The sequence below is a fragment of the Xyrauchen texanus genome, chromosome 28 (genome assembly GCF_025860055.1).
Source record: "Xyrauchen texanus isolate HMW12.3.18 chromosome 28, RBS_HiC_50CHRs, whole genome shotgun sequence".
In the NCBI taxonomy this organism is placed as follows: Eukaryota; Metazoa; Chordata; class Actinopteri; order Cypriniformes; family Catostomidae; genus Xyrauchen; species Xyrauchen texanus.
In genome coordinates this window covers 23,689,617-23,710,439 of record NC_068303.1, presented here as the reverse complement: position 1 = coordinate 23,710,439, position 20,823 = coordinate 23,689,617, and the positions used below count along the sequence as shown (strand labels likewise).

Here is a 20,823-nt window from a genome sequence, read left to right as displayed (position 1 = left end):
AACATATTGTTATCTCCTGGCACTTTGGTATCAGCTGTACCTGTCGAATACTCTATAAATGTGCATTACTTTCCGTTTATCTTCTTGTCTGTCTTCTAGGACATTTAGCCTTCTGTTCAAGTTTGCTTCATATTTGCAGGCAATATAACAGATGAGCATTTCCTTTGTCTTTTAATATTTATAATATTTCTCTCAGGTACATTACCATGGATCACCAACAGGTTGAACACTGGGGTTTGAAGGCATGGATTGCACAAGGCCTATATGGAGACTTAAATAAAACAATAATAAAAAATAAAAATTCTAAAAAAACTGTTTGAGAAAATGCTGTCTAAATATCATTTCTGATGCTAGGGATTAGTTTCCAGTGATCATTATATGCCCTGTGGTTAGGATTGGGTCTAAAATCCAGTTGGAAATGAATCAAAAGTAAATATAACTGGCATGAGAGTCAATAACATTTTTTAGGAATTAATTATTTTTAAATTATTTTAATTTACAACCATAAGTAAATTAAGTATTAAGCATAAGTAAACATCATAATCTGAATCACTCCAGGATTTGTATTTTCATTTACAGTGAATACCTTTTAAATCTGTATCTCAAGTCTGTCATTTACACATTAACATGTTTAAAGTATCCTAGAGAGGACAGTAACGTTTTGATAATTGGACTCAAGGGGAAATTTAGTCTGGTGTCCCTGTCCTGGAGCTGTCCACAGCACTTGGTGCTGAAATGTATTTCACTGTTATTTCTCACATAAATCAATGGTGGAGAAAAGAAATAGATACAGATTTCTCGTTGTTTTAATTGCTTAACATTTCTTCCCTTTTTAAATAACTATGATTAAAGATAGTAGCAGAATAATCTAGAATCAGGCCATTTTCTTTGATAGAAGTAGCCTTGGCTACTTTGATATAGCTGGAACACAAGTGTTTGTGTTCTCATGAGACAGATCCGAGTGCAGATAAAAGGTTGTAATTATATTACTAAAAATCGATTTTTAATATAAACGATCAAGGTGTTCGCTGACATCATCATATTATGATTTGTGTGCACGAATTCATCATACATGTTCCTAATGACGTACTTTGCAGGTGTGTTTACGAAGAGGGTGTGTTACTCCGAGAGTTTAAATGCTTTGCTTGTGAGGGAGACTGACAAGAGCCACAAGAACCCGCGCAAACAACGAGGACTGACACGCGCGAGACCATGCGGAGCAGCAATCAGTGTGAAAGCGGAGAATCTCACAGCACGAGCAACAGCGCGAGACACCTCCAGCACAGCGCGATGAGTCCAGCACACAGCTCCACACTGATACTCGCAGTCCTCTTCATCTCCTTGATACCAATCACCAAAAGTAAGTCTTAAACAAAAATGTCTTCTACTTTTGTGCTTTTTAATGATAACTTAGGGAGTTTGAAGAACTTTGGTGACCTGCTACTTGTCTAGATCACAATTCGGATTCTCATAAAGTTGCATGATTGAGAACATCGCTTCCCAAAACTAATATTATAATCATCTTTAAAGTTTGTGTTCTACACAACTTGATTGTTCTTTGGAAATGAGCCAGTATCACATGCTGTGTAAAAAGCGACAACCTGTTTCCTACCATAAGGATCTTTTTCTACCTGATCTAACTCTTAAAAAAATTGTTTTGTTGGTGTAACCTAATGTATTTAGATTGATTCAGTGATTTCAATAAAACCTGTTAATTTAGATGTTGCTACAAGAATCACATTATTTAGATTAACATTTGTTTAACACAATTCAACAATTAAATTGTATTCTTTTCTTTCGTTCTTTTCGTAATAAGAATATGCCTGCCTGATATGGAACATAACTGGCAGATGCTCAGTGACATAACAAAAGAAGGGCAAAATATTAGTTTTAGAAGATCCACAGAATTTCATTAATTTCCCAAATATTTAGAATTTAGAATATATATAGGTATATGTATATATATATATATATATATATATATATATATATATATATATATATATACACATATCAAAACATTTATTGAATATATAAAACAGACTTCAAATAGTGTAAAAGTTTGTGCCAGTTTTTATTTCTCTCTTAGATTTGTCAATACTGAGATCTTAAATAGTCAAAACTATTGCGCTGAAAAGAAAGTTTAAACTACAGTATGTGTTTTGTAAACTTAAATGAATATTACCACAAAAAAAAATTCGACTTGTCCGTCCTTTTCTTTAAAAAAAGCAAAAATCTGGGTTAAAGTGAGGCACTTACAATGAAAATGAATGGGGCCAATTCATAAAAGTTAAAATACTCACTGTCTCAAAAGTATAGATACAAGGTGTAAACAATATGTGTGTTAACATGATTCTAGTGTGATAAAATTTTCTGTGTAAAGTTATAGCCAATTGTTTTTGTTTCCATGAAGACATTATGCTGTAAACGCTTTAAAATCTGTACATCTTAAATAATACAAAGCATATGGTTTAACAGAAAAATGATTGTACTGTAAGTGCTTTTATAAAATGATAAGCTTCACATTTCTGCTTTTAAACCCTTAAAAATTGCCCCATTCACTTCCATTGTAACTGCCTCACTGTAACTTCTATTTTTGCTTTTTTAAAGAAAAGGAGGGACACATTGCAATAATTTGTTTTTAACAATAAGTAATAAACATTATACCACAAATTCTGTCGATTGACCTTAACTTGTTTTGAACCAGTAATATTCCTTTAACCTCAGTTTAATAAATATTGCAACGGGTATTGAAAAAATCTATCAAAATGTTTATTCTGTCCTCCACTGCAAGATCTGTCTTTATCGACACTTTGGATTGGCAGTTTTCTTTTTCATGCAATTGATATGCAAGGCTTAGATCTTCTGTCTATGCTTCAAAAATCTGCTACATTAGTTTGAAGAGTAGATAACGGCCAATATTGATCATATGCCACACACATAACACTGAAAAACTATTTTGGGCTAATGCTAGAATGTATGATTGTGATGCATTTACTAAGGATTCATATAGAAGTAAAAACAATGAATTATGTTGAAAAGCATCTCTCATTTTTAACATTTCTCCCTTCTATTCAAGTTGATTTTTTATTCAATGAGTTATAACTGTAAGTAAATAGATACAGAGCAAGTTTGTGCTGCTATTTGTAACGTTTTACAATAAACGTGCAAACTGAGGATGGACTAAACAGTGTTATTTGTCAGATTAATTGCATGAGTTTTAATCATTACACTAGAAGGCTAAAATTACAACTTAATCATCTGTAACACTGCAATAAAGTGTTTGCTCTACACACCCAGAGCTATTATTATCACATTAGATTTAGTCACATAACTTCTAATTATGATGTCACTGAGAAAAAAGTTTTATGTGGTAGAGCGCTCGAAAATTTTGTCAGCAGCGCTCATTGATAAGTAATTGTGATGTCACGTAGAATTTGAAGACTGTATTGACAGTATAAGAAATGCAGAAATGTCAGGAGAGATGTTGTCAGATTAGTAGCCCGGGCAACTATGTGACTCATTTATTGATACAAAAATATAATTATATTGTCAAGACTGACAAGACTGAAATTCTGTTAACCAAGTCTTTCCTTTTTCTTTTGCATTGCTTTATAACCAAGTTTTCAACAAAATGGTGACTAGTTGTCCTCTTTTGTAATTATTTGATGTTTTAATTAAAGATTTAAATGTAGCCCATACACATACATCACTCATCCTTTTTAGAGTAATGGTTTAAGAAGCTAGATATAGACACCAACACAATAGATCAATAGATGAACTGTGTTGAGTTCAATTTATTCCATTGAGAAAAGGAGGCCTAAATCAACAAACAAGCAAAATTGACAAGCAAATGTAATTAATTTCATGTACCCAGTTTGACTGTTATTTTACTGTTAATTTTGTGACACAACTGAATTAGAATTACATTTAGATTTCTTTGTATTATTATAATAATAAGATTTGAGATTTAATGGAATATTTTTGGTGGATTTTAAATCGAGACTTTGTTATCCATTAAAGGGCACAAAATGCACAGCTGTAGATGGTGTATAGAATGCAACATGTCAATGTGATTTTTTTGTTGTTGTTGTATTGTTCAATTTTACTGTAAGTAAGTGTAATAATATTAGTAATATACATGAAATTATGGTGTTTTTTTTTGGTTTTTTTTTATAAATTGCAGGTGCTCCAGTGCTATTTAATCCATCCTCAATAGAACATGACCAGTTCATTACCCAGGTGTGTATTATTCACTCATATAATATAAAATACTAATCAGTCCACTAAGTCTTACTGAGTTTAGCTCTACCCACCAATTAACATTTTGTAAATAGCTACCAACTACAAACTATATATATATAAATATAACAACCGTCTTTGTTTATGTGTGCTAACTGTGTGTACATGGATGTACTTGGGGATGAAAGGCTGGAAGAACAATTCAATACATGGTTATGGCAATGAGGAGTATTTAATGTTGAAATACACTCACTGAGGAGTTTATTAGGAACACTATGGCCCTAATAAATTGCCCAATGTAGTCTTCTGCTGTTATAGCCCATCCGTCTCAAGGTTCAACATGTTGTGCATTCTGAGATGCTATTCAGCTCTCTACAATTGTACAGAGTGTTTATATGAGTTACTGTAACCGTTCTGTCAGCTCAAACCAGTCTGAGCATTCTCTGTTGACCTTTCTCATCAACAAGGCATTTCTGTCTGCAGAACTGCCGCTCACTGGATGTTTTTTATTTTAGCAACATTCTGAGTAAACTCTAGTGACTTTTGTGCATGAAAATCCCAGGAGATCAGCAGTTACAGGAATCCTCAAACCAGCCCGACTGGCATCAACAATAATGCCACAGTCCAAATCACTGAGATCAAATTTTTTCCCCATTCTGATGGTTGATGTGAACATTAACTGGAGCTCCTGACATGTATCTGCATGATTTTATGCATTGCACTGCTTCCACATTATTGGCTGATTAGACAGTCGCATGAATAAGTAGGTGTACAGGTGTTCCTAATAAAATGTTAAGTCAGTGTATTTCAAAATAATAGTCATCTTTGTGGAGTCATGTAAGCCCCACACAAAAACTCTCGTCAGCTTTCCAACAACATAAACTTACATCTGCCTCTTTTGTTTTTCCTTGTAGATAACCGATTTTTGCTCATTCTTCCTCTCTGCAGACCCATCATTTAGAGTGAGTAATGGAGTGTTGAAGTATTTTGGACATTTGCATCAGAGCTAACAGTTTGTTTGTTTTTACAGATACAGTGTTGGTTTGCTGTGGAAAATACTATCAGTATAACATAGAATTGAGTTACTTGACTCATTTGGCTCAGGCTTAGACATTTAAACTCTCCATATGCTACTGCAACTTGTTTACCTTTCTCTTAACATTTGTCAGACCTCTGATGTTCTAGGGGACCTGTGTTTCCTAATGCTGGGATCACTGCAAAAATCTAAGGTGATTTTTTTTTTACTGACTGCCATCTTTATTTATTTTGATATCACTTTATTATCATATTAGCCATTAGTAGGAATTAAAAAAAGTTGTAATGTATAAATCTATGAAAAGACATGTAAGTGTTCAGTTTTCAGGATTTCGTAACGTTTTCTCTTTGTATGTGCAGGAGATCACAGCTCGTGAGATCAGCAAACGGGTGAGTATATTACATCTACAGACATATTCAGTGCGATGACAATTCTATGACATCATAACATCAACATCCTTTTTATCTATGTCTAATCCTGTAATGTACTGTATGGATGTTATGAATCTAATGTTTTTTGTCTATTGCACTGTATTGCTATTGGTGTGTCTGTATGTACCTATGTCTCTCTGTATATGTTTGTGTAACTTTTTCTGTGTTTTTCTGGGTTTTGTGTGTGTGTGTCTGTGAATGTTTGAACAGTTTTTATTTCATTACACTAAACCAAATGGTGCTGGATTGTCAGATGGCACGGTAGGTTTACTCGAGAGTTATTTTAGCCATGTCTGTTGCTTTCAAGCCACTGCTGCTACGCTGCACTGTGTCTTCAATAACACATTCAATTGTGTACTGTAATCTATATTATGATACTCTGGAAATTAGCAACACTTGAATCAAATTAGATGAATTTTAGGATAGTGCACCTTTCCCAGTCAGATCAGGATTGCTCTACCCCTTCAGTACATTTACTGTAACTATCTAAAGCTATTGTTACACATTAGTTCCCATTCCATGCATGGTAACCTCTCATGTCCTTTGAGTCTTCCTCTGTGACAGCATCCACACTGACCCAAGAAGAACCAACTAAAAGGGTGCAGTAATTGGATATAGAGCAGTGTCTAGTGATGATTTACAACAGCCCCAAATTAGTGATTACAACCCATTCAAATACTGTAAAACAACACCCCAGACATTTACCCAGCCTGTCTCCTTTCTGGCAGTTTCATGGATTCATCTTAATATTTAAGCGATAGTTCACCCAAAAATCTAAATTATGTCAAATTTACTCACTCTCTTGTTGTTCCAAACCTGTAGCTGACATCTGTCTGTTCTTACCGCAGTTTGAAACACTGCCCCCAGTGGCCAATTTTTGTTGGACATATGGGCACATATGAGCTTAATTTTCCAGGTGAAATGTCCAGCGATGGGTGCCAAAAGCAAGTTGTTTTCAGTTGTACAGGCTGTAATACAGTGAATAGGAATGCATATTTTATAAACTGTATCTCCCAGCCCAACCCCCAAACCTAAACCTAAACCTAACCATTTGTGGATTAAACATTTTATGTTAGAGTGAAAATTTTTACCTCTGAATCACAGTATTCACTGATTATGCGAACGCAAATACTTCCTGGTTTCAATGTAAATTCGAACCCAGGTCTCCCATGCTGTTCACGCAACACGCTTCCAATTTCACCAAAGGAGAAGGTAAAAACAGTAGAGCCGATGCAAAAATATCCAATAAGCAATGGCGCTTGTCAGTGAGTCGGCATAATGTTGCAGATTCTAGGGTACCGGAACTTTAGGAAACAACATGCCGACTTCCTGTGTAATCATGTTGAATATTTTGGGTTGAACTCACTTTAAATTGAGCATCCCGTTCTGTCACTTTACGTGCTATTGTGTTGATGCTGTCAGAGAAATTAAACTATTCAGTGGCTTTTCTTCCTCACGTGAAGGTCTACTGTCAATTCCTTGCATGTTCACATTGCAAAAGTGCCGTGTTTTAAAAAAACATTCCTACATATTAATTAAACCTGACATTTAACTATACAGTACACTGCTTTTGTGATATGTTTAAAATATACAGCCAGATATACTGCATATGCTACATAAACAACAACACTTTAAATGACAACCTACCTAGAATCACTTTTACACACACACACAAAATAATTTCTAATTTGATCTGGTTGATATCATAACCTAACATTCCCCCACATGTGTTGTTATGTGCTCAAGCATGGCCTGCATGTGATTGTAATTTTACTGATCATCAGTGCACTGTATGTGCAAAATGAACACTGAGCCGCACTGAGGACAAATAAGAGAGAAAGTATGTAATGAAATTGTGAAAGGTGAAAGTCTGTTTTCAGAACTGTGTGTAAGCGTGAGTCCTCTCTGCAACCCCTGGCTGTTCTCTGGGGGCAGGTGTTCATGGCTTTCATATCTCTCCATGTCTGTCTTCATGATTTCTTTCTATATATGTGTATGTGTCAGTCCACTGTCTTGCACCCTCTTCTGGAGCTCATACCCCAGCTTGCCAGAAGAAGAAGCAGGAGAATGAAATTAAATGTATGTATTCTGCATGCTTACCTTCACTCAGACTACTGTAGCACTGTAAGTATGACAACCTGAGAAACAGAATCACTGAAATACTCAATGTCTACATGAGAGGCTTTTTCCATCAATATATAGTTTTGGTAAATGCCAAGACACTAAATACATCTGGTCCACAAGATTAGGAGAGTAGGCATTCAAAAGTCAGTTTAGAATTGGTTAAGTCTGTTCGGGATATGTATCCATACTAAATTTAAAGGGGTCTTTTTTTAAATTAATCTTACTTAAGGTACACTTATAATGTTTTATAATGCTTTTACAATGTTATATTGTAAAATTAAAATTTTTTGGCACCAAAAGGGTCATGATAAGTTATATATAATAATTTTCCACACCGTCTCTGTCCTTCTGCCTGAAACACAGTTTTAAGCTCTCTGGTCCTTTAAGACTTCAGTGTAAACACCCACTGTTATGACTAACAGCATGCAGCCCTTCCAATACAGCCATATCTGAAACGCAAGAAAGAAAATGAATAAACTCTACAACTCTACCAACATTTATAAAACTAAATTTCAGGATTAACATACCCACATCCAACACATTTGATCTGAATATATTAAACTGTTCACTCAAGCAGCACCATAAACTATCAAACAGTCATGACATATGAAATATTAATGAATTAAATTCTTTACTTACGGATTTACAGTCCAATAGTGTTTTTTTTCTCCCCAATTTGGAATGCCCAATTTCCAATGCGCTCTTAAGTCCTCGTGGTGGCGTAGTGACGAATCTCAGTTGCCTCTGCATCTGAGACCATTAACTCGAGCATCTTATCACATGGATAAGGGCAGTGGTGGCTCAGCGGTTAAGGCTCTGGGTTACTGACCAGAAGGTCAGGGGTTCAAGCCCCAACATCACCAAGACACCACTGTTGGGCATTTGAGCAAGGCCCTTGAACCTATCTGCTCCAGGGGCGCCGTATCATGGCTGACAATGCACTCTGACCCTAGCTTAGCTAGGATATGTGAGAAATAAATAATTTCACCATGTATATGCAGAAATGTATGTATAATGTGTGACAATTGATAAATTTATTTATGGCTTGTTGAGCGTATTACTGCGGAGAAGTATCGCATGTGGAGGCCTCACTCTATTCTCTGTGGCATCCACGCACAACTCACCACGTGCCCCACCGAGAGCGAGAACTACACATTATAGCAACCACGAGGAGGTTACCCCATGTGACTCTACCCTCCGTAGCAACCAGGCCAATTTGGTTGCTTAGGAAACCTGGATGAAGTCACTCAGCACGCCCTGGATTTGAACTCGTGACTCCCACCGAGAGCGAGAACTACACATTATAGCAACCACGAGGAGGTTACCCCATGTGACTCTACCCTCCGTAGTTTAGGAAACCTGGATGGAGTCACTCAGCACGCCCTGGATTTGAACTCGTGACTCCAGGGGTGGTAGTCAGCGTCAATACTCGCTGAGCTACCCAGGTCCCCCCAATAGTGTTTTTAACTGTCCCATCTTTCAATAACAGTTCTTTTGCACAGCTTGAATCATATTGTGAATGGTTCACAAATAATCCATGCTGATATAAACCAAAAATATATATACAATCCACGCTGAAATATTCTGAATACACAAACATAATACAAACCACGGTGGTGTTTGGTGCTTTAACCAGCTTCAACAGGTCAAAGCAGAGATGCTGGTCTTCACCAGAGTGACACCTCACATGTGTTTCTCCCAATCAGTTTCAGAGATGCATTTTTAAAAGTTGTGCTTGTACCACTCTTAAAATGCAGTGCACAAATTGCATCAAACGATCAAAGACGTCAAACTAGTGCATGTTTAAAACAGCATGGCTGATTGAAACAGAATGGGGGTCTCATTTTTAGAGTTATAACTTGACATTGCATCTTTTAAAATGGCGCCAGATGCATGATAACAGTCGAAGCCATTCCTCTAGTGCATGTTTATGTAGAAAAACATTTAAATCAAGGCACATGAAGGTGTCCTGTGTGAGTCCCCTTAAAAGTGTAGATGAATCTCCCATGACAGGCCCATCTCTCACATTTTCACCTGTGTGACAGACTGAGTGTAAGTGGGTGCAAAAATGTGCGTTGATGTCTTGCTGAAGAGGCAGACATATGCAGATATATTTGGTCCTTGTGACATCACAAGTTCCACAAATTCAATATGAGCAGTTCTTGCAGCTTGGTTTGAATAAACGCTATTTTTCTATTAAGGAGGATGTTTTCAGTTCTGAAACTTACAGTATGGTTTTTATAGAACAATGACCTCTTATATATCAAAAGATCAAGGAAAATTTGATTCCTCATGTCATGACCACTTTAAAACATTTATTCAATTTATTCTATTCTATTCAAAACAGATCCCCTATTTTATGTCATTCTGTAATTTATACATTGAGATGTTGCAAAGTGATTAAATGACAAAGTTAATAACCGTTCAGTTGTCAAGTTCTCAATGTGATGACACTTTGTTACATTGCGAAAAGCTTTGTCACATTATCAAACTTCTTAACACATATTAATTATTGTCTGTCCTGCAGACATGGCACATCACAAGTGTAAAGCCTGATATTTCATGAGCTTTATACTTCCCTTCATTCTAAACAGGATGTCCATTACATGCAATGTTAAAGTTTGTGATAATTACATGAATATTTGAACAAAACAACATACTGTAACTTTGCAGAGATGTTCATGGATACAGACTGCTATGAAATAGCCTCAATATGGCACTCCATTCTCTTTTCCACTGTGCCTGCATCCTGAAATGCCATATCCTTTTTGATAATATCTCATCATGACTTAGCTCTCGGGGCTTCTTTTATTAATTGTTGATTTAATTAAGTGTTAATAAGTATTTAATCAGACAGTGTGTGTATTTGTGTTTGTACACCGCATATTTGACTAGAATATATATATATATGGGGGGGGGGAGAGGCCTCCTCTTTGGCACCTTTTTTTTTTAAGTATAAGTATTGTATACATACATTACACAAGAGACTAACAAGTGCATACATGTGTTTGAGTCCATCTACTGTAATTCAATGTACCGGATGTGAAATGGCTCAACATTAGATTAATTAACTAGAGTAAATGATGTCTCACTCTGACCTCACTCTGACACAGAAAATGGTCCTGATGGATTTTTGTTGGCTAGATAAAGCTTTTTTTTTCTTCTTTTTTTTTTTTATACCCCTAACAACACTGCCATCATTCATCAGTCTTTGAATCATGTGAAACTGGAAAGCAAATATCTCCTCAAACGTTTATTTTGTCAGTGTTGTTTGGACTGATTGAATAACTAGTTCTCTGGTGGAGTAAAATTTCTGTATGTTTGTTCAGTATCAGCCTCAGAAAGCTGTATTTTGGTTCGTATGGTGTGATATTTTCAGAATTCTTATAACATTTCCTTTTATGGACAGGAGGATATTCAAGGGCCTGGCCGGATCCAGAACAGAGGGTACTTCCTTTATCGGGTAGGGTGTAACATATTTGACAATTGTTTAACACTACAAAGAAAACTAATGATTAAAGTGTTGAAGGTATTTTGTCTACAGTAATGACATTGCTTGGACGTTACATAGCCTGCTAAATTGTTTACCTCAGGGCAGTTTCCGACCATTTTGGTGCCCTAGGCGAGATCCTTATTCCATATTATTTTCAACATCTTTCTGATAATATTTCAGAAATTCCACCTTTTGTGATAATATTCAGCTGCTTAACAATGTGCTTAACACATTGCTAAAATGCAGTGTTGTTATGTAAAAGTGTTGTGCTCATGATAGAGCTCTATTAGTAGCGGTCGTTGTCATTAATGTAATGAATTCTTCCTGTCGCAACAGCTGACATACCACGCCGTCACACAACAAATGATGAAACAAAGCCCCACATAAAATCTGATTTGATCGTTTAGACTGAGATACTTTAAGAAAAATCAGATTTTAATTGTATCTCAATCCACCTACTGTAGAAACACTGTAAAAAACACATTGTTGAGCAAACTTAAAATTTCAATGCAACATGATGCAATAAGATTTTTGTGTTCTCTCATCAACTGTCTTAAAAATTGTATTTGGCAACATTGCTTTGTTTAATCAATATAAATTAGTTTGTTCACTAATTGCTAAAAATTGTGTTGAGAGAACTTAAAATTTCTTGTTCAGCCAGCTATCAGTTTGCAATCTATGAATTTTCATTTTGTGCCAATCTGAATTACTTTTATAAGACTTACTTCAAATGTACTTCTCTGTCTGCTCGTATGAATGTAAAACATCATAAGAAAATTTTTCACTGCTGTTCAAATGCACTTTGGATCGCATCATTTATATGTATAAATGTTTTCCATCTGAAAGGTCTAAATATGAAATGACACAAATAACAATAAAATTCAAAGTAATCTCTTAAGTAATCAAAATACTTTTTGAATGTAACTGTATTCTAATTAGTGGAATATTTTGTATTTTAAATATGTAATCCTGTTACATGTATTCCGTTACTCCCCAACCCTGCCTAGGATACGCATAATATCTGTAGATTTGCAAGGACTACATTTATAAGCTTGCAAACATTTTAACAGCTAGTTAAGAAACAGGCCCATGATTTACTTGTCGCATACCTCTATATTTCTTTTTCTCTTCCTCTTTCTTATTTTTATGAATTTGTGCCCCTGAGGGCTTTGACCTTTTCATAATGACACTCTGACACTGACACTTGATCCACTAGGTGCGCATGGCCGCTCCCATCCCCATCTCTACCTCTCTACCCAGCAGCAGCGTACACTAACACCAGGGAGAGAGACCGAATTTTATTGCTCTCTCAGATAATGCAGCCATAAAGCGTCACCTGATTGAACATTTTACAAATAAATACAAATAATAATAGAAAATAATTAAACCTCCTCCCCGACCGACTAGTTTGCTTATGCCAAGAAACTGCCCTGCTTACATGCAGGATGTCCTATCATTTTGCAAACTTACAATTGTATCTAATTGCTTGGGAAACCCTGCTCTGTAAATGGTTACTTTTTGTGCTAAATTACCATTTTTATGTTTTTCTTTGCAGCCACGAAATGGAAGAAGATCTGCTGAATATGTGTAAAACAATAAAGAATCAAAAGCTCAGGTATGTAATTTCTTTCAAATGAGAAAAATCTGCAAAACTGACTTTTTTCCATACTCATATGTTTTCTTAGTGTATTGGGTCTGGAGTTACATTAATTTATTTCCGTATACTTTCTTGGTAGTTCTAGGGATAGTTCACTCTGAATGGGAAATTCTGTCATCATTTACTCACCTTCATGTTGTTCCAAACCTTTTTTCTTCTTCTGTGGAACACAACAGGAGATGTAATGCAGAATGACAGCCTTAGGGTGCTTTCAGACTGGCACTTTTTTTATTATTATTAATTTGTTTACTTTAATATATTTGATTTATAATGTTACTACATCTAGAAAAACATTTTTCCACAGAATTTATTCTCTTCTTCTTTAACACTTTCAGTAACAACAGACCCTGTCCCGCAGCTGTACTGATCCAGAGTAAGACGACCTAAAACATCACATCACACTCATTCCAGAGAACTCTCCCTCATTAAATCGTGATGTTGAATGTACAGACAGAACCCAATTAAAGTATTTTATTGGTTAAAACATCCTGTTTGTATAACTGTACTGTGTCTTTTGAATTAAAAGCATTATAAAATGTTTCCTCATTGTGGCAGTGTGATTTTGACCAAATTGCTTTTCATGTACAGTATCTGAATTATTCGACCGAAGAGCAAGAAATAAAAATCTGTTTCTCAGTTTGTTTCTTGAAAGCACAAGTGGGACTCACTCTCTCCTTCTCTGCGTGAGTGTGTGCGTCTGTGTGTTTGCGTTATCGTAGCATCCACAACAATGAGTCAAAAGGCATTCATCAGCCTTCGCTTCTGATCACTTCCCAGTTTAATTTGATTTGTACATCTAAATGACAGCATGTTTCATGTCTCTTCTCAGTACTTCATCAGTTTAGCTGAATGCTACTGTTGGTCTATTGTTCTCATAAATGCACATCACGTAAGTACCCAGATAGCACACGTACATCTCCAAGATGTCTGTTTAAGAGTGTTTCCTTGGGAATACACCACATTCTAATTAACATCGGATAATCAACTTAAAAACAACAGATTTACCAACATCCTAAATCATAAACGTCTCAACATCCTCTGCTGAATCCAAGGGTGTAGATTTGGCTTTAACCCCCCCTTGAATCTACGCCCTTTGCAGAATGTCTTATTGACATCTGAGAGGAAACGTCTTATAGACGTATTGCAGATGACCAAGCAACCTAAACAATATGTCTTCCAGCTGTAAACACTCACACATCAAATAGACTTCTGGGTGATGTATGTGTGCTATTGGGGTATTTATTGAGCTGTATGTATTAAGAAAGTATGTCACTGCTTCTTTAGAGCACTTCCGCTAGGACTCTTAAACTTGTGACAGGGAAAACGTGGTTGTGTAGATGTGTAGCTTGTGTCTTTTTACTGGTCCTAGACAGACATACCTAGAGGGATAATCTCAAAACACATTAGTCCTGTAGTGGTTAATGGGTGTGTTGTAGGGGGGTGGGTGAGAAAAAGGAAGCTTCAGGGTTGTAAACAAAACAACAAACCCCAAAGACGTCGAAACCAATCAATCGGAGGATATGAAAAAAGTAAGAGTGGAAAGCACATGCTCTGTCACAGCTTAATCACATATAGAACATGCTACAATTATATGTTGTGATGGGCTGACAGTTAACCTGGGTTGCCAGCTGGGTTTAATCAGAAGTTGGGGTGACCCCTGAGCCAGGAATTAAGCAGTTACATCATAGTCCTCCTTAAGTCACATTTTCTCCCTTGAGCAAGACACATTTTTAGTAGATACTCAACGAATATACTGCAAGGTGCAAAATTAAGACTAACTAATTTTTAAGCAATGCGTAGAGTCTTCGTGTGCACCCTCTACAATTCCTGAATATATTGGCCATATTCTTTTTTTTGGAAAATCAACTTTTCTAAATCAAATGTGACATCAAAATGTAGATTTCTCAATAAAATGACATATGTCTACTTCTCATTAGAATCCTGTATTGATACATTATTTTATGTAATACAGAAACCTTGGGTAGATCACGTTTATTCGCTGTTTTAAACGGTATTTGCACTTATAAAACAACGCACCGTGGAATCAAATAAGCTTGAATTTAATTTGATTGTAGCGCCACCGTGTGTTTTACTTTTCACTACATCAGAGTGGCACTGTTTTTAAAGCTTTGTACCGCTGGGGGTCACGAGCTCTCCATTTATGGAAAATATTAAGTTGCGAAAACATTGCCAATTTGTGTACTTTTTTGTTATAGAAATATATAAGCAAATTGTACGTGTTACACATAGCCTATTACACGTTAATACAATTAATTATTGCTATCGTTATAAAAATAACTAACTTAGTATCTACACTTTAAGTTTTGGTAGTTCTTTGGTAGTTCTAAAAAGTTAACGATTATATCAGTGAACGTTTTATAATCTACAGAAATACAAAAGACCCTGTAAAATACATAGGGTACTGCATTGTGTAGATATAATCGTTAAAAAAAATATTTTATACCTACTCCAATTAAAATGTTAAATAACAAATTAATAATTAATGAAATACCCAGATAAGATGGAGTAAGGTTTTGATTGGTCTGTATAATGTTTTACTTTGTTATACTTATTGTAAACCTGTTTTTGTTGAGATTTTTATTGTGTTACTACATTTTATGAATACATGTAATACCGAGATATGTTGGAGTAGGGTATTGAAGGGCCTGAATAATATTTTAAATCGTTATATTTATTGTAAACATGTTTTTATCTTTGATGAATTTGTTTTGCTACATCCTGTAATGCATTTATAGTTATAGTGTGAAATGGTGGTATTATTGTTTTATTTGGTTTGTTATTTATGATTGGATGGAACATCAAGTCATTGTGAATGTGAACACACCATGAGTCCAAGACAATTTTCCCTTTGGGGGCAATAAAGTGTTTTTCATTCATTTTCATTCATTTCATTTCATTCCTTCCAAGTGGACATGGGGTTTTAGTAGGTTCCATGCTTTAGGCTTGCCCATATTTACTGTACTGCCAGGGTTGGGAGGGTTACTTTTGAAATGTAATTCCACTGCAGATTACAGAATACATGCTGTAAAATGTAATTTGTAACATATTCCAGTAGATTACTCAAGGTCAGTAACATATTCTAAATACTTTGGATTACTTCTTCAGCGCTGGGAGATTTTTTTCACTTGTTTTGACTATAAAAACTCAAAATACATTCTCTGAAAAACATAAATATCTTATGCAGTGTTGCTTCTATAACAAGATAAAGCAAAATTATCATGTTTTAAGGATTTTTTGAGATTTTTACATGAAAACATACAAACATTATTATCAAGAATATGATTTTTGCCCTAAAAATAGATTATGATATAATGTGAATTTTATTGATAAAAAATATGATTGTGTCTGGGAACATGTGCATGTAAAATGGCTAGACATAGTTTTTTATCTCAGCGTAAAGCTGACAATTTACTCAAGGATTATTTCTATTTCTTGTGCCCCAAACTTCAAATTGACTTCAAACGTACTTCTCTATTGCTCGTATGAATGTAAAACATAATAAAAAATGGTTTCACTGCTGTTCAAATGCACTTTGGATCGAATCATTTATATGTATAAATGTTTTCCATTAAATGAAACAAATGACAATAAAATGCAAAGTAATCTCTTCAGTAATCAAAATACTTTTTGAATGTAACTGTATTCTAATTACCAATGATTTAAATTGTAACTGTAGTGGAATAAAATTACTTATGTTTTGTATTTTAAATACGTAATCCCGTTACATTCCGTTACTCCCCCACCATGTGTACAGGACTTTCCTGAATGGATTTACATGGACAAAATTTGTGTTGGTTTACCATCCATCTTTAGTCCTTAAAGGCTTTTAAATATACAAACATTTTTGCTGGTTATTTGTTAATTTAGACACAACGAAATTAATCAAAAATTGAACAGATCCTAATTAATTATTAAATACAAATACATGCAGTAAAGGTAGATTTTTGCATTGTGAGGACATGTATATAATTATTTAATACCCAGTAGTTAGTAGTTAGTATTAGTTCCAATTTGTTTTTACGTACATTCATATAAATATGGTATAAATAGCATATGGTCTCATATGAAACACACATGTCCGATATAGCCTGCTTTCGTCTCAGACTCACAACACCCCTGCCTGCCCAGTAAATTCCCCCGAATCGTGTTCATTAATGCTTAAAGTACATAATCTGCGTATAAAATAAAAATGTAGCCTTATTCTAAAGTGAAAAAAAAAAAAAATTAATGATCGCAATAAATTGTTTAATTATTATTTATTCTGTTCTATTTCGCAAAATGTCTTCAACGTTAACGATTATATCAGTGACGAACTTTTAATCATAAGAATTACAAAAGACCCTGCAAAATACATCTGTGCGGAATTTTCACAAGTAGGCCTAACATCAGATAATATATGCAAGATAAGTTTTTTTTAAAAATGAAATAGGTCAACCGCATCATCATTCAGTAATAGGCTACTTGCATGCACGCTTTCCCACTGACTTGCCACACTATTTACATATTTTCCCCAAGATAATTAGTGTACTCTGGACAAAATGCATCGAGAGTATGTCTCGTTTAAAACAACTTTCCTTTTACCACAATCTGAAATAGTCATTTAACTTTTTGAAATTGTTTGTCTTGCAAAAATCATGGGAAACAGTTTGCCTCCGGACCGCACCATCTTTTTATTGGACAAGTGAGCTGTCATTTAATACGTCACACTTTCCGCAGTTCGCGCGCGCTTTCATTTTCAAGGTTGGTTGTAGTGCGTTTTTGACCTATTTGGCATTCCGCCAAAACAAAGACATGAAACATGCGGGTCAAAGATTAGGAACGTTTGTATAACCATAAAATTCACACCAAAAAGCAACCATTAAAATATATCAAGCTATTAAAACTTTCAAACATAATTTCCGAAGCAGAGGAATGGGAGGACTTAGAGCTAAAATCACTGTTTGTCACGAACTTGTGCATTTCCTGAAAAAAATATTGCAAAAAATAATATTGATTAAAACATCTGATTGATGAATTTCATGCATTTTACACGATTCGTTTTAGGCTACAAAAAAATTAAATGGCTGTTTTTAATATTTCGTTGCCTCACATTTGAAATGTTCATTTCAAAGGAAAAACATTATTCAGGTACCCTTCACTTTGCACCACTCAAGGATGCTCGCATGCTAGCAGTGTAGCAGTCAGTTTCGTGTTTTGTTTTGCAGGTTGTGTGGGATTCTGTACTGCGCATGCGTATGGGAATCCTGGGGTAGGCCCTGCTATTTGTCCAACTCTAGTTCAATCCTACACTGCCGTCTCAACCAAAACAAGAAGCAAGAAAATCTCCCTTCTGTACGGCAAATAGACAAGGTAAGGACACAAGCCTGCTTGCAAGATAGCATTATTTTGAGAAAGAGCTGCGATACTCTAGTGTCATATTTGTGTCAGATTTGATAGCAGTGTACTTGCGATGAAATACGGTGATGTGTGTGTGTGTGTGTGTGTGTGTGTGTGTGTGCGTGCGTGTGTGCCTGGGTGTGTGTGTGTTTAATGCTAGCCTGGGAAGAATCCGAAGGCCTGGTGACCCACATTTGTTCTACCCTAGTGAGACAAGGGGAGTGTACGATGTTGCGCTGCCAAATGTTTGCGACCGATTTAAAACCCGCACATCTCTCGTGCCTTACACAATTTTGTCAGTGCAGTATATAGTTGTGGGTTCGCCTTTTAAACTTTGTTACTATATATATCACCCCTTGTATCGATGACGCGCGTTTGTCTGACTGTAAACTCGCGCTTCTTCAGGTCATATTTTAACTGTATTTCATAAAGCATATCGATAGAATAAATGACTCTGAAAAGTTGCACAAATGTAAGACTGTGATCCTGAATTTGAATTATTTATTTAATTTTTCTTTACCATGCAACCGGGCGATTTCGCTGGGATTGCGACTGTGAAGATGGGAATTAAATCCAATTTAACCCGACCATTGTATCGCAGCTGTAGCACAGCAACCTGTAGGGAGCTGGACTGAATATATACTGTCTTTTACTAATCGCGACGCGAGGATAAACCATCCATACACTGAATTAGTTGACATGATTTCTGGCAGACGCGTTTTAGCCGGAGATCTTGACATATTGCATCGCCTGGGTCTGTTTAATTATTATGCGTAGCGGTGACTGAAGCGACAAAATAAGATGAAACCGGTAATTTATCGTTTTCATACAAACGGGTGGTAGTGCACTTTTTTGTGTGTGTATGTGTTTATTGAAAGGTTTTGGATTTTACTTAAAGAGAAAAGTAAAACCTACATAAGTAAGAGATGTTTCGGTTTCAGAGTGAATTAGGCGTTGAAGCTGAATCTCTTTAGTTGTTGCGGGAACGGATTGTCTTTTTAGTTTTATTTTACATATACATACCATTGTTGGTGTATCAGATCAACCTTTAAGCGAATATCGTTTTTATTTGCTATACAAGCGTCTTGCTGATGTTCACAATGTGGCTCTGTCTCAAAAACCTGAGTAAGCTGCCTACTTAGTATTTTTGTGCACCAATATAGCATGCAGCATTTTGGAAATGCTTAGTGTGATGCTTAAATGTTGTCTTGGTAGGCAGCTCACTAGTTTTTGAGACACTGTGTCTTTATCACTTATGCCTGCACACAACTAAAACTAATTAACTCTAGTGTTTTTCGGCTTTAATGCCCAAAAGGGTAGGCTAATTTGTTTATTTTACTGTGTCCACTAAAATAAATGTATTTTACATGTTACACATAGGTGAATACATTTTAATATTATTATTACCATTGTTATAACATAAACTAGCATAGTAATTACACAAAGATTTGGTAGTTCATTGTTATTACTCATTAATTACTTATGTAAATATAGTAATGTAAACACTTTAAAATAAAGCCTGGCCTCCATTAGATTTAGGTTAAATCTGTATAAGGTGTGTTCATCACCCAAAATGTCTTCTATAAAAATAACACATGAACACGTGAGTTATGAATAACACTCCAAAATGAAACACCTATATGATCCCTATAAAAAGATACTATAAAAACAGGTTGTTTTTCACCTTCAAAAAGTGTTGATCAACACCGGCCCTTCACTTAATAGCAAAGACAGAACTGGAGAATGTTATTCCCACAGTATGTAGTTCTTTGGCAAGGCAGTTATTGAAAAACACATTAACACCATTGCAAAAATTTACCTTGGTAAACCTGGTTTCTGGCAACAAAAAAAAGTACTGCTACTGTAATGTTAGGATAAATTCATATAGGAAACTTTAAAAACTATAAGAGGCTTTCAAAATATTTTCCAATTCCATTGTTTATTTTTTTATTTTAATTATAATTTTTTTTTTTATTGCAGTGGTGATTAATAATAAGTTACCATGGTTTAGTGTAATAACAATGGTATTTTGTCAGATGTTATATACCAAATTATTTTAAGTGATCCCTTCATTAAAGTATTGATTAAATTGAAAATCTTTAGTTTGTTATTGTGTAGTTAGTTACCTTATTCATTATAGATTATTACGAATTGTATCAAATAGTTGTTGTAACCCTAATTATAATTGAATATATTATCCTTTTAAACAGTGGTTGTGCATTTTATATATTTCTTATTAAACACAGCCTTTTGTGATTCACGCTATCGCACGACTTCAAGTGTCTTTGAATAAAATGCACGAGTCATATTAACTACTTTAATTGTGTTTTTATGGTTCTTTCATGTCATTTTTGGAGCTTGACAGTAACGAACATGACTAACACAAAGTATTGGATTTGGATCGGACTGATACCCGATTCTTTTAAAAACGTCAGTATCGGAG

The 20,823-nt window shown here is 35.2% G+C and overlaps 2 protein-coding genes across 5 annotated transcripts in view; both read left to right on the top strand.

The window, feature by feature from the left end:
- Positions 1 to 13,621, top strand: part of nmu (neuromedin U) — a 37,660-nt gene extending 24,039 nt beyond the window's left edge. For 2 of the 4 annotated variants that reach the window (XM_052096228.1, XM_052096229.1), the window contains 10 exons: positions 1,098 to 1,360; positions 4,187 to 4,242; positions 5,157 to 5,204; positions 5,412 to 5,471; positions 5,638 to 5,667; positions 5,920 to 5,970; positions 7,714 to 7,788; positions 11,243 to 11,296; positions 12,882 to 12,941; positions 13,319 to 13,621. In XM_052096228.1, the coding sequence (XP_051952188.1) occupies positions 1,213 to 1,360; positions 4,187 to 4,242; positions 5,157 to 5,204; positions 5,412 to 5,471; positions 5,638 to 5,667; positions 5,920 to 5,970; positions 7,714 to 7,788; positions 11,243 to 11,296; positions 12,882 to 12,917 (558 nt within the window). In that variant the 5' untranslated portion in view covers positions 1,098 to 1,212 and the 3' untranslated portion in view covers positions 12,918 to 12,941; positions 13,319 to 13,621. The remainder of the gene's footprint in view (positions 1 to 1,097; positions 1,361 to 4,186; positions 4,243 to 5,156; positions 5,205 to 5,411; positions 5,472 to 5,637; positions 5,668 to 5,919; positions 5,971 to 7,713; positions 7,789 to 11,242; positions 11,297 to 12,881; positions 12,942 to 13,318) is intronic. The other 2 variants (XM_052096230.1, XM_052096232.1) reach the window with 2 other exon arrangements.
- A 4,684-nt stretch (positions 13,622 to 18,305) lies between these two features.
- Positions 18,306 to 20,823, top strand: part of LOC127621987 (circadian locomoter output cycles protein kaput-like) — a 94,843-nt gene continuing 92,325 nt past the window's right edge. The window contains exon 1 of the mRNA XM_052095829.1: positions 18,306 to 18,353. The gene's annotated coding sequence lies outside the window, so the exon portion shown is untranslated. The remainder of the gene's footprint in view (positions 18,354 to 20,823) is intronic.